This window comes from Rhopilema esculentum, chromosome 11 (genome assembly GCF_057945365.1).
Source record: "Rhopilema esculentum isolate cy_ngs chromosome 11, ASM5794536v1, whole genome shotgun sequence".
Lineage (NCBI taxonomy): Eukaryota > Metazoa > Cnidaria > Scyphozoa > Rhizostomeae > Rhizostomatidae > Rhopilema > Rhopilema esculentum.
In genome coordinates, this window is record NC_142825.1 from 14,410,710 (window position 1) to 14,425,061 (window position 14,352).

The window sequence follows — 14,352 nt, forward strand, 5'->3', positions numbered from 1 at the left end:
GCTGCTTTCACCTTTGATTATAGCTTTGAAATTACCTGCTTCACAAAAAATGGGGGGCAGTGGCAACCCCGCCCCAACCCTCCCCCCCCCGGTTGCGTGGGCCCTGTTTCCTGCCGAAAGTTTTACCGCCAATTTTCTGGCCGGGCTGACGTTCTCCATATAATCGTTAGGAAGTCGCAGACAGCTCGGAAAACTGGGCCAGTCCGCTCCACGTAATAAGCACTGATCTATAAAAAAGACTATTTTAAACTAAATAGGAAGTCTATTTTATAGATCAGTGGTAATAAGCCCCTTGAAAGGCAAAGGTACGCAAAGTGACACTCTAGACTTAAACGTTTGAAATTATCCAGCTTGTCAAAATGATTCAAAATGTTTTTTTTGCCAAAGCCATTTTTACAAGATTATCGTTGAATATGAAACTAACTAGGGGTGAGATGAAAAGTGCAGGTTGTTTTGCTTTTTGCATAATAAAAACAAATTCTTTGCCCAGGTAAATTCCGCAGTGTCCCCCCGTCTGCGACCTGGTCTTCTGAACATGTTCTCGTTCACCTTTTCTGGGCGCAAAGACATTGTTAGTTCGGGTTTCTTCGATCATTAGCTAGCAATGAGACTAGCAAAGTTTAAATGCGTTTTGTTTTTCTTCATAATATCAACTTTGTCGTTGTTGATTTTCAATTCGGTATTATCATGGAAGCATAAATTCATCTTTAGACCGTCCAAACTTAGTTCGCTTCTGTTCGCTGCAAATAATGGTTACGATAATAAAACTGTTGCTGCAACGTCAAACCCAATACGCCCAAGAAAGAAGATATTGATTTACACTTCGCTGTTTGGAGCTACGCCATGGTGGTATATTCCATACAATTACAATTTCACAAACAGTGATGGAAAAATGTGTCCAGTTCACGACTGCAATGTAACATACAGTAAAGACGAGCTTCCAAGCAGCGATATGGTAGTTTTCTATGGGCGAGATCTCCCTAATCTGAATCATCTTAAAGAAATTTCAAGAACACGACGCCCACCTCATCAAATTTGGCTTTTCTACATGCATGAAAGCCCTATATTTTCTTTTATGGATCCAAAAGCCTACAGCGGCCTATTCAACTGGACTGCAACTTACAGACATGATTCCGACATTACTATAACATATCATTTCTACTTTCCGCTCGAAAATGAAGACGAACGGCCGCAGCTCGGCCAAAATTTTGCAGCAGGTAAGGGATGACTTACTCATAGCCTAGTGTTTTTCAGAGGCAATTTGGAGAAAGCTTTTATGAGAAATAAAAAGGTTGGTTTATAGCGCAAAGGCGGGCTAAGTCTTATTCACTGTTTACCAATTTTGTTGGAACAATCTCCGTTGTTTAGGGATAAAAATAACTTTGCTTTTTTATTTCTCATGTTTCTCATTTCTCATAAGAGAGGTACATTCAGTACAAAGCTGGTTTTGAAAAGGGGCCTAACCTTTGATTTAATTTACATAATAGTTCAATTATCTTTGTTCATCGCATAGGTAATTTTGTTATGATGAGAGCATCAACAAAGTTCCTAGGTCAAGGTGGACAGTTTTTGGTACATCAGATCTTCTTCGTTCTGTAATTACAGTCTCTATCGAATACAATTATTCAAGTCTGTGCAACGTCGCATAAATTCTTGCATAAACTATCTACTTTGCAACCTTTTATGTTTAACACGAAAGTAGCCTGCTTTCCATATAGAAATTATTTCCATGGGGCTATGACTGGCTGGAACCGATTTCAATGGCTGGAGAACAAAAACATATCCAAGGCATCCGTTGCATTTCTTTAACCCGGTGCTTTAACTCGGTACTTGTTCACCTTTTTCTCGATTTCATAGTTGCTTAGTACATTACCTTGTTTGTTAGCATGATGTAGCAATTTTTGTTGAGATTGTTCCTGAATTACTTTCGCTTACTGTAGCCGCTCCCCCCATTCTGACCTGTGCGGTTAAATTTAAAATTGTTATGTGATCCACACCCGATCCAGAAGAATATGTTAGTCTGGCTTGTACTAGGCCAGTTGTAGTGCGGCCTATTAGTTTTCCAGGTTTCACGACATCGTTCTTCTTTTAGGTAAAAGCAAGTTGATCACATGGATGAACTCGCATTGCGATTATGACAGAATTAATTTTGTAAACAAGTTACGAGCGCACGCAAAATTGGATGTGTATGGTGGTTGTTCAAGACAGTTCAAGCCGCAAACTCCTAATTGCCCAAGAAATAGCAAACAGTGCACAGAAATCATGCAGCAATATAAATTCTTTCTTGCTTTTGAGAACAGTTTTTGCAAGGATTACATTACAGAGAAATATTGGCTGAACGGTCTGGAGGCTGGCTTGGTTCCAGTTGTTTTTGGTTATGGGGATTATTACAATGAAAAACTTGCAGTCCCTGGATCATTTGTTGATATACAAAAGTTTGAAAGTATCCAAAAACTGGCCAGTTATCTTGACTATCTGGATAAGAATGACACTGCCTACAATGAATATCACAAATGGAGATATAATTATAAACTCAAGAATCACCATTGCATGTGTGAATTTTGTAAAGCTGCCCAGGAATTGAAGTTACCCCCGAAAACGATCGACCTTGAGGAATTTTGGGGCAAGAAAACTTGTGACTTGGAAAAGAAACCTTTGCAGTCTATAATATCTAGAAGCTGAAATTTCAAATCTTTAATAAAGAATGTTTTCCTCCCACACTATTTTCATAAAATGTTATTCCATCATTTAAAATATTTAGGGGTGATACCTGATTATCACAAAGGGCAAAAGCTATAGACAGATAGACAATCTTTTTTCAATAGCTCAACTGTCGATTTGTTTGAACAACATTTAATATCTGTAAAAGAAAGTACTAAAGCTTAGCTTTTGAAAAATGCGAAGCCCATACAGTCGTGTCCTTATTCTTCGTTCGAAACACTATGTTTTTGGTTGCTCCCTTAGGTATAAAATGGTTTTAATGTCAAGGGGCTGATATTCAACGGTTGTAAATAATCGCGACGTAATGTGAAAAATGCCTGTAATGTACTGTATTTTCGTAATCTATAGAATACTTTATAATCGCTCTGAAAAAAAGCAAGCAAATATTGTACACCCAAGTACACTTACGTTCAAAAAGTATTGGGACACACTTCGAAATTTCGAAGACATTTTATGCAACAAACTTGAAAAGACTTTTTTAAAATCTTTCTCATTAAATAAGTACAGCAGCTATTTCCATGAAACTTTCACAAGACATTGTTGATGTTTCAAAGCATTTTATGTACGCCAAACAATTAAAAGACGTCGACCATAAAATTTCTATAGGCCTTGAGACGAAAACCTGGAGGCTCTTGAAATTCAAGAACTGAGTTAGGAGAAGCGCTTACAAATTGCTTTCTACTAAAATAAAGCAAATGAATTTCGTAAAATTGCATCAATTGTCGGTTGCTCAACGAGTACAGCTTTTCTGGTGTGTAAAAAGATTTTCCGTACAAGATCAGTAAAAAATTTACCAAGGGATGGCAGACCGGAGAAGTTTACGACGCCGTGGGACGAAAGGTCTTTACTGAGGGAACTGCGAAATAATAGGTTTGAATCCTTACTAGAAATTATGTTGTCATGTAAAAAGAAGCTAAATGTTGGAACATAAGCAAAAAAATGGCTATAAAAATCATAAAAAATACCAATTTTTCAGCTTTATAGGAAGAAAATGCTCTCTCATAACAAAAATTAATCATCACCGACGAATACAATGGCTTCTCCTTGAATGCTACGCAGTTTTAAAATGGACTCGAGTAAATGCAATAATTTAGCAAAATTGTAGCATTTTCGTTGATGTAGCAAACTTTATTTGAAGCTAAAAATTTTGATTTTATAATTTCTTTTATAAATTTCTTTGTTATGCAAACGTGGAATTAAAAAGTTGAATTTGTTTGGACATCTCTAAAATTTTGTAAAGGTCATGTGACTTTGCTGTTATCAGGCCATTCAACCCTTCTGCATATTTTGTTGTTATATTCAGGAAAATCTTAAGAATCCTATGTTTTCAAAGTTATAATTTATAAGTTGAAGCATTTTCTTAACTTTTTATTCTACTTTGGGGATACGTAGGCCTAGATTATTTGGAGAAAGACTGCCCAAATCTGAAAAAGTTTCCGTTGCAAAACCGAATCCAACGCAACGCCATAATTCGTTTATCGAATTTGTCCCAATACTTTTTGAACGCAAGTGTATATCATAAACTAGCGACGTGCGAGTCAATGCAATGAAACATATCAACATAATGCAAAACAGTTTCTTTGGTGAAATCAAATCAATGCTAGGAAAGTGAGGAAGGACGTTTTTATCATAAAAAGCAATACATCCCCCTTACAAGGCCATTTTTACTCAAATTTACCTGAAAATCTGCAAACTCTATGTCCTTCCTCGGCCATCACAAAGACCTAACCTTAAAATAAGCGAATATTTCTTGTTGCCAACAAAAATGATCTGATTTGAAATCCACAAGGTTCGCTAAGGTCCAAACAAAAACTGACTAAGAGAGTTTATTGAGAATAAAACAGAATCCCAGTGCATTTCATCAACAAATCTTGTGCATCAATTCCAAAGCAATTTTCCGCACTTATCAGAGCCAGAAGCACCTCCACAAAATGTTGGTTTAATTAAAAGTTACTTGAATTGCTGATTTAAAATTTTGAAAAATGAAAATGGAATATTCGAATTAACGCTTCATTGAATTTGCAATTTTATTTGCGTGCCATTGGCTGATTAAACAATAGCTTAATCAGACAACAACAAAAGTTATTGCGTGATCCGCCATTAATCGCCTTCGCAGGTGTTGCAATACTTTTGTCCTGGTAGTGTACATATATACGTCTCTCTAAATCCTATGGTTGCTGATGGGTAAATTGTCAAATAAACAATTTTTGCCGGAATAGTTAAACCGAGCAATGTACCCGTACTATAAATTCTGTTCAAGATAAACAAGAGGAAAACAAACTGGTTATGATTCCAAGGTTCTCTCAATCAGTCATATTAGGAAACACTGGATCCGTTATGAACGATTACAAACCGATATCCATATAATCTCTAAACATATTCAATTTTAATTCAGTACACGCGTTCGTGTTCCAATCGAAAATGAAAACAATCTACATTCAAGCAATCCAACGATCAAAATCCTATCAATGAATGCGGAAATAAACTAAACAATATTCATTATTTACAACGTGTCCTCCGCAGAGTCTTCATATTTTCTAACAGTTGCCATAGCGGTTTCTTATGGTAACGCAATAATATCTATTGCTAATACAATAACGATCAATTACACGGGATCGGTTCCAAAAGGTATGAGATCCATTTGGATCCGAACTCATTTTGGAGGGGGTGTTTACACGGGATCGGATCTGAAAATATTTGCTTGTACACGGGATCGGATCCGTATGGATCCAAGATGCGCAGATTTGCGTGCTCATTCCAAAAATGAAATTTTAGCGGCAATTATTCAACCTCAGAAGGAAGAAAATTATTTTTTTATTTTACAGAGGTCGAAGGCTATTGTATCTGCCTTCATATTTTGTTTTACTTTTTCTCAATAAGATGCTCCTGGATTTTGTTTACTTTATTTTCCAGCACAACTTTCAGCAATAGAGCCGTCTCCTCATCAGTCCAACCAAAAACTTTGCTCCTTGGTCCTTTATCAACCTCTTTATTCATTTTGAAAAAGCAAACATTTTGATAAATAGCTTTGATAGCTGAGGATAAACCAAGTCGAAAGATTCGAAACAATTAATTTCTTGTCTATTTGGCACCAAGCCTAGGAATGCAATATACGAGGTACCTCAAAATGGACACCTTCCGTCTTATTTTGGATCCGTACCTGTTTGGATCCGATCTCAGCCGTTAACACGAGGCCTTTTTGGGATCGGATCCAAACGGGAATATCTTCAAAAGCGATTCCAAACGGACACGGATAGCAGATCCAAACCGGATCGGGTCCGCCAGGTCCCGTGTAAACGCAAAGACTATCCGTGCCCTTCGGGCCTGATAACATGGGATCGGACCCGAACGGATCCGTACCCAAAGTGGTAAACAAAAATGCGATTACATATGTGGGGCAACATTACAAATAAATATTGATAGTCAACTGTGACCAATACGAAATAGAATGAATGGAATTGGTGAAAGTCTTAACACGAGATCTGCGTGGCCAGACAAATAGCAGTATTATATTTGGTGGGGTTTTTATAAGGAAATCGGATATCGGCGATTTTTATATGAATTTGGATAAACTATTTCCGGAAAGCGGTGAAAATATTTCTCGGAAATTCGAGCTTCCGGTGTCTTAGTTGAAATTTCAGTCGGTTGAACACGAAAAAGCTGAAAACGGTGATTTTAGAACGTAGCCTAGCCACGATTAGTGGATACCGAATCTCTGCTGTTATTTATTTATCATGGAGGTTTAAAACCTCATCAAGAATGGCTTTGCTTGGTTTCCTTGCACTGGGTTTAATAAAATTTAACCTGGATAAAAAAGTCCCAAAAATTGCGAGGAGCAAATCACTCCACGAAACCATCGCACAAATTTGTTGGAAAACTAATTATTTTTTCTAAATATCTATAAGTTCCTTTTAGTTTCTATAAACCCCGTACGCTATTTGTATTGGAAAACTGCCCCTTAAAGGCATTGAGTCATGGTAATTAGGAAGCGTATACCCAAATTGCAAAAATTGCTGAGTCATTATGATAGCTTCCCTAATCTGATTGGCTGTCAAGCAAAATGCACACACGATGTTGTATGTGCTCTTTCTTCCGCCGTTTCTAAAGGTTCTTTCTTTCTCTCTTTTCTCTTGCTCTCTACAAAAGATTTCAAAACTTCTTCCCCCATTTGTACCTTTCAAATGCCACAAAGGCTTTTCAAATGCCTTTCGCTTTCGACAAAGAATGTCTGATCACATGAAAACAAACTTATCACATGGAAACAGACAAACCCCCCGCGGAGAACCAGCATTTACCATGACTCAATGCCTGTAATAACTGTCTTGAATATTCAATTTATACAAGTTTTTCCAAATCCTGGATTTTGCCTCAGTCATCTGTACATCAGTGACTTGACGTTTATGTTATATGCAACTCATAAAGGCAATGCCGTTAGTTTTCAGAGCTCTGCACGGGCAGGTCCAGATTCAAAATACTGAAGGAAATGACTTAATAACCGCCCGTAATTGCTATCACGTCAATAATTGAAATATTTTTAAGATAATTTGATGGAATGAAATACTTAAACCATCAGCTTATATCTTAGAATTCGTAGAAAGATCGAAGTAGAAAGGCTTTCTTCATAAGGGGACCGGTCTTTGTCTTAAGGATTTTTTAGACTTCATTGGAAACGCTATGTATCCTATGTAAGGAAAAATCGTGGTCGTTCAACGGCAGATTAAAATTTCAACTGAAAATTGAGGGAATTCCTCATTAATGATTTGCTTTCTTGAATTTCTCACTCATTCGGAGCTAAGTTGTTCCTTCAAGGCTATTATTTTTCCTTTGTGTTCTGTTTTAGTAGAAAAAGTTACTTTGCTTATAGGTACGCTGATTGACGAAGTTCCTATATTTAATTTTGGTTTTGTTGTTGCGAATGCTGTCGTTTTTTATGTCTGATTTAACGTGCAGAAAACACGGAGCCAGCAAGAGACGATATTGCGTGACCGTTGCGTCTTGATGAATTTACTGACTGACTTATTACAATTTAGGGCGTATACACATATAACAAGGGGACGCTACAAATGTGTTGTTTATTACGTTACGTGGATACGAAGACAATGGAAAGTGTTAATGACAGAATCACAATGGAGGACATGATTACGTTTAGACAATGGTCACTACATGCTTTTTAGTTTAAGATTGGACGAAGGGTTTTTTCTCTCTCTATATATATATTTATATATATATTAGTTCATCTGTTAGATCATTTCTCTCTTTTTAGAGGAAATTTTCGGACGTTTTCCAATTAAGTTCATTATTCAGTTTATGAGCGAGAATCTTTGTGCTGTGCGTTTTATTGCTTTCTTTTTTGAGAATGTTCCCGTTTAGTTTTGGTAATTTGTCTTCCTAACTGGGTAATTTCCATTTGTATTTTATTTCTGTTTGCATAACCCCCGTCTTGCTGCAATCAGAAATTGAATGTACAGGCTTTATCGTTACGCCACTTTCCCGCCTCCATGGAAATGGTATTGTTCGGGGATAATATTTTGAACACCTGTTAAATGCCGGCGTATAACCATAGGTATAACCTTGATGCATTTCTGGAATGTATTTTTATTGAATTTGAAAATTGAAGAACTTATGGCTGGTTTTCATATAACGTGATTCAACGACATATGAAACCGCAAAACGTAGCTATTTCATCTTCTTTCCTCTTCCATAACGAAAGGCTCATGTTTGAGCGACCGTGGACCTCTTCATCATCTTTCATCACTCATCGTCACCCCTTTTGTTCAGGATATCCAGCAGTCGGTCTTTACAATTAATTCTTTCATCTTAAGACTTTTTAAACGTATCTTCAAGGCATTATTATCATTCACGCGCATTGGTCAAAAGGGAACATACATCGTTTGATACAATGACTACATGGCTTTAGAGATGCAATGTAGCATTTCATTGTGGTCGGATTCACACACAATGTTAGTTAATTGTAGGCACACTGAGTGCGGGGCAGTTTTCAGGACGCCTAAAACCTTCCTTTAACTTTGCGAGCTCTGTGTTAAGGATTCGCTTACGGCAACAATCCTCAACATACAGTATTTTGCATATTCCGTAGAGATATTAGGACCAAGATCTTCGTCCTGTACAAAATGGAGCTTCGAGGAATCTTGACATTCTTGCTGAAGAGTAGTAGCAATTCCAATGTCAAAATTTTCATAGGAAGGGATGAAAGTACCCTCTCTTGATTCCACGGAGAAATTACTTCCCGCTGTCGGTGATGTGGGATTAGGCGCTATTGGCATGCCTACGCCCAGAGACCCAGTAGAATCTTGAAAAGTGGAGAACTGATCTCCGAGGGAAGGCATAGCAAACTAATTGCTAGTTGTTTAGTCGAGAAACTGATTCTCGTTTGGTAAAAGGTTTGTGTGGCTGGCAGACTGACTGCCGTCGTCAACACAAACTTTCTTGTTTGGTGGACTCAATTTATCTTTAATCAGTGTCATTAACGAAGCCATCTCACTCCTCATTTCCGAAACTGTTGACTGCAGATCGTCGAACTGTGTTTGCGAAACAAACTTTCTTTTGGTCCCGAAAAAATTCTTGTTTGGTTTGCTTTCGGTCGAAGTTTGCTCTTCTTGCGTTGCATCCATTTTATCGTCTCGTTGAATCTAATGCTGTTGAAACTAGTTAGCGAGTTGAAACTGGCGCTCGGAAAAAACTGATGGGAATGGGCGTGTGGGGGGTTGATATACTCCTTTTTTGATTCATTGCTGTCAAGAGCGAGTTGGAATAGCCAATAGGAATACATCTCTAGTCAGAACGTAATGAGCTGTGCATGCACAGCGACCTCGATGCTACGAGGAGGCTCAAAGAACTCAAATCGGAGTTCGCTGAGTCTCCTCTAATTAGGATTTATCGCCTGACAATTAAGTAAGTTACGATGGCACCATAGGTTTTGCAAATTCAAGAGCAACCTACAGAACAACCTGTTGTGCAGAGCAACCTACCCACGAACATCTTCAACTTCACCATCAAATACCTGAACAATACTCTCCCTACGCACAAAAATCTAAGCCTTTGGAACCTAAGCCAATCATCTGATTGCGAATTCTGCCTTCTTCCCGAAACTTTACTCCATGTCGTTGCAGGCTGCAAAGTTTATCTCGAACAAGGTCGTTATACCTGGCGTCATAATTCTGCTCTAAATTTTCTTGCAACCTCCTTGAAAGCAATAGAGGGATCCTCTCTTTTTGCCGATATACCTGGCTTCTCCTCACCATCCATCATAACTGGAGACAATCTGCGTCTAGATCTACTTCTGTGTACGAAGGAAAACATTCTTTATGTTCTGGAACTAACGATAGGATTTGAAACTAACCTTAACTGCAATGCAGAAAGGAAACGTTTAAAATATGCTCGCCTTGTCTCAGATCTAAGACCAAGGTTCAAATCTGTCATATTTATAAATCTCTCCATCAGCTCTCTTGGCATCTTCAGCGACTCATGCAGCTCATTCCTTGAAATGTGTGACTCTCTTTCCATCGATGATCAACACAAACGATATCTCATTTCTAAGCTTTCTACGATATCCATTCGTACCACCTATTACAGATTTTGCGTTAGGAACAAAACATGGACTAACCCAGAGCTACTCCCCTTTTAACGTTTTTTTTTCTTTTCTCTTTACTACGATTGTAATAGTCTTATTTTGTGAAAACAGGCTAGCCAGTTACAAATTACCTTGTAATAGTGAGATTTGTAATTGCAGTTTTAACTGGAATCCAAAATGAAAAGTTTCCATCATTATGTTCAATTTTCACAGTTGAAACTAGCAAAATCGGATTTCAAGTACTTTTCGTAAAATCCTTGCAGTCCCTAACAATACCGTCTTCTGAATTTGGGCTGTCTTGATCGAAATTCCAATGTCCTTGATTCGGCTTTCCAACAGCGTGGGCACAGTTCCCAATGCACCTATCACAACATGAATTATTGTAACTTTAACATTCCACAAATTGTTGACTTCTCTCGCTAAATCCCTGTATTTGTCAATCTTTTCATCTTCCTTCTCTGCTACCTTATTGTCGCTAGGGCACGCTATATCTATCAATTGGCACTCTCTTGTTTCTTTGCCAAGAATTGTGATATCAGGTCTCCTAGCACCGATCACACGATCAGTTTGAATTGTGAAGTCCCATAATATTTTACATTTCTCATTTTCCATAACACTTTCAGGCACATGCTCGTACCATTTCTCCGCATGCTCTAAACCGTTTTTCTTGCATAACTCCCAATGAACTGCTTCGGCTACGTTGTCGTGTCGGGTCTTGTATTCCTTTTGGGCAAGCTCCTTGCACTGGCTTATGATATGAGTCACTGACTCGTCTCCTTCCTTGCACATCCTACACTTAGGGTCATCATGGCTTTTATCAATCTTTGCTTTGATCAGCTTTGTTCGAAGAGCCTGATCTTGAGCAGCCATCAGAAGACCTTCAGTTTCTTTCCTGAGGTTCCCTTTGGTGAGCCAAATCCAGGAATCTCTACTAGGTATATTCTCCGTTTGCCTCAAATGTTGCCCGTGTAATGCATTTTCTTTCCACTCAGATTTTCTCTCCATTTTCATTCTCAGTTTGAATTCTTCTTCACTTTCGCTGGATGTAACTTTTTCTCTCCTTGTTGCTATTATCAATCGTTCATCACTCTGGCTTATATATCTTTCAAGTCCCAGCTTAGCTATGTCAATACAGTCTTCTACTGCAATTAATCCTCGACCACCTTCTTTCCTTGGTAGGTACAATCTGCAGACGCTGTCTCTAGGATGTAATGCCTTGTGCATTGTCAACATTTTTCTTGTCATTCTATCCATGGTCTGAATATCTCAATGCAGAGACCGCCCATGTGTTGATAGCTTGAACCATATTTCTACCATTCAATTTCGACTTTAAAACTTTCCTTACTCTACGTTTATACTCATTTCTTAATGTTTCTTTCATCTCTTTTTGCTTTACCTGGTCGGATTCAAGAACACCTAAGTATTTATATGAACAATCCTCATTCATTGACTTGATTTTGCTTTCATCTGGTAGCATGATACCGTCAGATGCTATCACTTTTCCTCTTTTAATAACGATTTGAGCACACTTATCTATCCCAAACTACATGCCAATGTCACTGCTGAACACATGAACTGTTTGTATCAAAGAGTCTAATCCTTTCTCATTCTTGGCATACAGTTTGAGGTCATCCATGAACAGCAGATGGTTTATCTTTTCCCTATTCCTAAACTCATATCCGTGACACACGTTCCTCAGGACCATTGACATTGGGGTCAACACCAACACAAACAACAGTGGTGACAGCGAATCTCCTTGAAATATTCCTCTCTTTATTTGGACATCCCCGAGGTTTTCTCCACAAGCTGTTAACTCTGTTCGCCATGTTTTCAAACTATTTGATAGCAGGTTTCTTACGTTCTCAGCAATTCCAAATATCTCCAAACACTCTTCCAGCCATGAATGTGGGACCATGTCGTAGGCATTTTTTGTAGTCAACCCACGCCATGGCAACATTTTTCTTCCTTTGCTTCATTTCTTTCATCAGCATTTTATCAATAAACAGCTGGTCGTGCGTTCCTCTTGACTTTTTCCGGCAGCCCTTCTGCTCATGTGGCAACAGGTCCCTACTTTCTAAGAAATTATACATGCCATAAGCGATAATCCCAGTTAGCAATTTCCAAACTAATGGGAGGCATGTAATTGGCCGATAATTGCTCGCCACTTTTCCCTTACCATTGTCTTCCATAATCAGGGTTGCGCGCCCTTTTGTCATCCAGATCGGTACATCTCCATCACTCAAGCACCTATTCAGCTGTTCCACGATTCTATGATGCAAGACTGTAAATTTCTTTAGCCAGAATCCCTGAACCAAATCAGGGCCTGGTGCTTTCCTTTTGGGAAATTTCTGCAATATCTTCTTCAGTTGTGTGTCTGTTATTTCTATATTCTCTTGACTGTTATTTCTATATTCTCTTGACTGTTGACTTCTACCTCCTGTTTGATCTTATCAATCCATTCAGCTGATGTATTATGTTTGGCCTCCTTGCTCCAGATATCACTCCAAAATGCCTTAGCTTTCTCCTTATTTGGAACCTCGTTTAATCTCTCTTTTCCGTTAATCTCCTGATAAAACCTACTTCTTCAAACAGCCGATTCTGCTTGAACTGCTTTATTCTCTCTTTGTACCTCCTTACTTTCGCAGCTTTGGCGATGATTCTCTGTTTTAATTCTTCAATTACATGTTTAACGCCTTTCTCCCTTAGCCGATATTTCTTTTGAAGGTCTTCTGTGTGACGGGTTTTTGTCATTTTCCCCTCTTTAAATTTGTCATTTTCCACCAGGGATCCTTCTTGTTTACATTCGTTGCTGTCTTTACACCGAGGTTTTCGGTCGCAACTGTGGCCGCAGCATAAGTCAAATCGTTTGTTTGCGTTATATCACTTGATGACATCTTGCTAAGCACTACCTCTACTTTCTTGGCTTCTTCATTTACTTTTTTCCTATCTACTCTTTTCAGGTTCGGTAACCTACTTCTATTTGCCTCATTCATGACTGCTTTAATTCTTTCTACAAGTTGCTTCTCATCTTCGCACCACTCCTCCACGATCTCATCTGTTCCCGGTACATCAGGCTCAGTCTGATCATTCTCATTATCACTTATGTCTTCCCTCCGAATCTGTTCTACATTATAGTTTGGCACGTTTGACGATTCAATGTTATTAACATTTTTCTTTATCCTCTCAATTTCGAGATCTGACAGCCAGTTCTTTTCCTTAATTTGTCTCAACTGACCCATCAGACGTTGTTCACTTACTTCAAACATATCATTGTCTTTCCAGATGTTTATCATTCGCTTTCGATATCCTCTTTTTTCTGGTTGGCTTCGTAAATAGCATTCCATCACTTTTTTATTCTCTCGTTGTGTCCACCTTTTTCTTGTTACTCTAACAGTAGCATGATAACGACCGGGCCCGCGCTGTTGTTCCACAGGGCACCTGCCGGGCGAGAGGCCTTCGCTTACAGCTCCAGACTCATTTACGCCGTTATCATCAATATATTGACTGGTCATTGCACTCATTTAGAGGTTAGTGACTTTAAGGTTACACCACCACCGGTGTTTTTATCGAGACACCATCTCTAGGAGGGCTGCCAACCAAGACTAACGACCCCCTCCTGGCCATGAGACAGGCTAGCCCCCGCCGGACGCCAACCCGGTACTTCTTGGTCTCGGGGAGAGCTAACAGCCATAGCCAAGTCCCCCTTTGGTCTCTGACTTCCTTTGTTCCCCTCTCACATTGCCCATGCAATACCTTTTCCTCGAACTGTTTTTTTTCTTTCTGCTGTATTTTGTCTTTTCCTCTCCATTGGGTCTTCTGTCTCCCGAAACAGACCTTCTTTTACAACTTCATTCAACAACTTTTCCTCCTTCTTGCTTAGATAGAATGCTAGGCTGAGCTCTTCCAGCTTCACAACTTCTTCCAGACATTGCAATCCCCGTCCACCTTCTGTTCTCTTGAGGTACAGTCTGATCTCGGGTGTAAAGATCTGTTCATGGTGAATATCTTTCTTGTTTTCCGATCCATTTCCTTTAACTCTG

At 38.8% G+C, this 14,352-nt stretch overlaps 2 protein-coding genes across 2 annotated transcripts; one reads left to right on the forward strand and one right to left on the reverse strand.

The window, feature by feature from the left end:
• Window positions 1–459: 459 nt before the first annotated feature.
• Window positions 460–6,136, forward strand: LOC148959058 (core alpha-(1,3)-fucosyltransferase-like). Its single transcript, XM_089111191.1, has 2 exons — window positions 460–1,217; window positions 2,093–6,136. Exons 1-2 carry the CDS (start codon window positions 605–607, stop codon window positions 2,680–2,682), a joined length of 1,203 nt encoding a protein of 400 aa, XP_088967317.1. The 5' UTR covers window positions 460–604; the 3' UTR covers window positions 2,683–6,136.
• Window positions 6,137–8,914: 2,778 nt separating this feature from the next.
• Window positions 8,915–11,600, reverse strand: LOC148959059 (uncharacterized). The gene has a single exon (XM_089111192.1). The coding sequence runs from the start codon at window positions 11,564–11,566 to the stop codon at window positions 10,532–10,534; it is 1,035 nt and encodes a 344-aa protein (XP_088967318.1). The 5' UTR covers window positions 11,567–11,600; the 3' UTR covers window positions 8,915–10,531.
• Window positions 11,601–14,352: the final 2,752 nt, after the last annotated feature.